Source organism: Pinus tabuliformis, chromosome 5_2, assembly GCF_031772625.1.
Source record: "Pinus tabuliformis cultivar Carrire ecotype Pingquan chromosome 5_2, CPIR1, whole genome shotgun sequence".
Lineage (NCBI taxonomy): Eukaryota > Viridiplantae > Streptophyta > Pinopsida > Pinales > Pinaceae > Pinus > Pinus tabuliformis.
Window position 1 is genome coordinate 271,741,181 of NC_142306.1, and position 1,375 is coordinate 271,742,555.

At 37.8% G+C, this 1,375-nt stretch overlaps 1 protein-coding gene across 1 annotated transcript; it reads right to left on the reverse strand.

Moving 5' to 3' along the window:
* Positions 1 to 216: 216 nt before the first annotated feature.
* Positions 217 to 863, reverse strand: LOC149158573 (CASP-like protein 1U1). The gene is made up of 4 exons (XM_089434038.1): positions 784 to 863; positions 541 to 661; positions 347 to 446; positions 217 to 221 (listed from the first exon to the last, which is right to left on the reverse strand). Exons 1-4 carry the CDS (start codon positions 861 to 863, stop codon positions 217 to 219), a joined length of 306 nt encoding a protein of 101 aa, XP_089290164.1.
* Positions 864 to 1,375: the final 512 nt, after the last annotated feature.

A 1,375-nucleotide genomic window follows, 5' to 3' on the forward strand; every position in this document is an offset into this window, starting at 1 on the left:
AAATCCAATATAGTTATTGAATTAATTGTTCATTCTGAAATACAATACACGATATAAGACATTGAACTTTGTTGGTCATTATGAAATACACGATGTAATTACTGAATTAATTGTTCATTCTCAAATACATGATATAAGACACTGAAGTTGTTATTCATAATTCGTTCATTTTGAAATACATGATATAAGATGTTGAACTTGTTATTCATAACTCGTTCATTCTGAAATACATGATATAAGATGTTGAACTTGATGTTCATAATGAAAGACATAAAAATAGATGGTTTTTTATGGAGTTGGAGAGCATATTGAATTTTAATGGAGTGGCAGAAGCGATCATATATACCACAGAGTTTTCCCCAGTGAGTATGAGAATTTCCTTTGTACCCGACGTAAGCAATGGCAGCGGCTGCAGAGACCCCCGTCGATACCAGCGCCACCATCACCTGCACACAATTATGAAATTCAATTCGAGATTTGAACAACATTTATAACGCATCTTTCACACTTTCATAGCAAAGAAGAAGAAAAAGGCATTACCAAATCGGTGACAGAGAGAAGAAAGGCTGACAGTGTAGAGGAGGAAAATTTACCGGTTATGGAGAAGATAAATGAAAACAAAGTGTACCCACAGGCAATTGCATTCGCCACTGCAAAGAACCTGCAAAACAACATATCATAGGGAAGATCTCAACTTGTAAGAATCAAATAATCCCTTTCGAGAGTGAAGTGGATAAATTCGAGCATAGGCAGCTCCCAATTCCTATGTCACTTCCGAGGAACTGAACTTGGGCAGGGACAATAGCACGCTTAAACAAGCTATCAATCAATCCCTCCATCTTCGCCCCGGTATCATCCAACATAGCCCGTACATTATTCTTGACCTTGCTAACCAAAGCCCTGGTCTCTGTCTGAATGAGATTAAACTCTTCATCATGGTTGCAAGCAACCCTAGATGGAGTTTTGTCTGTTATTTCTCCATCGTTATCTTCTTCCTCTGGCTACTGATGCGCTTCTTCTTCTTCAGGTGGATAATCGGTAACTTCACCATTTTGGCGCTGCAAGGGATGAGAAGGGCTCCTCAGTTCTCCGTTGATGTAGGCTCTCTGCTCTGAACTTACTCCGGAGAATTAGCTCCTCGACACTCTCTCCTTGATGGGGAAAACATGATTCAAAGTTCAATTCTCTATAAATGTTTTATAAGATTAAGTTCAAATCTCTATAACTATTTAAAAAAATCATCTTTAAAAATAACAGAGGAAAAACTAGAACAGAGGAGAAACTGTCTGACAGCTCATTCGCGGATTTAGCATCTGCATATCTATGGAACCATAAACCGCCAGAACTATACAATTTATTTTTAGAAGAAATGTAT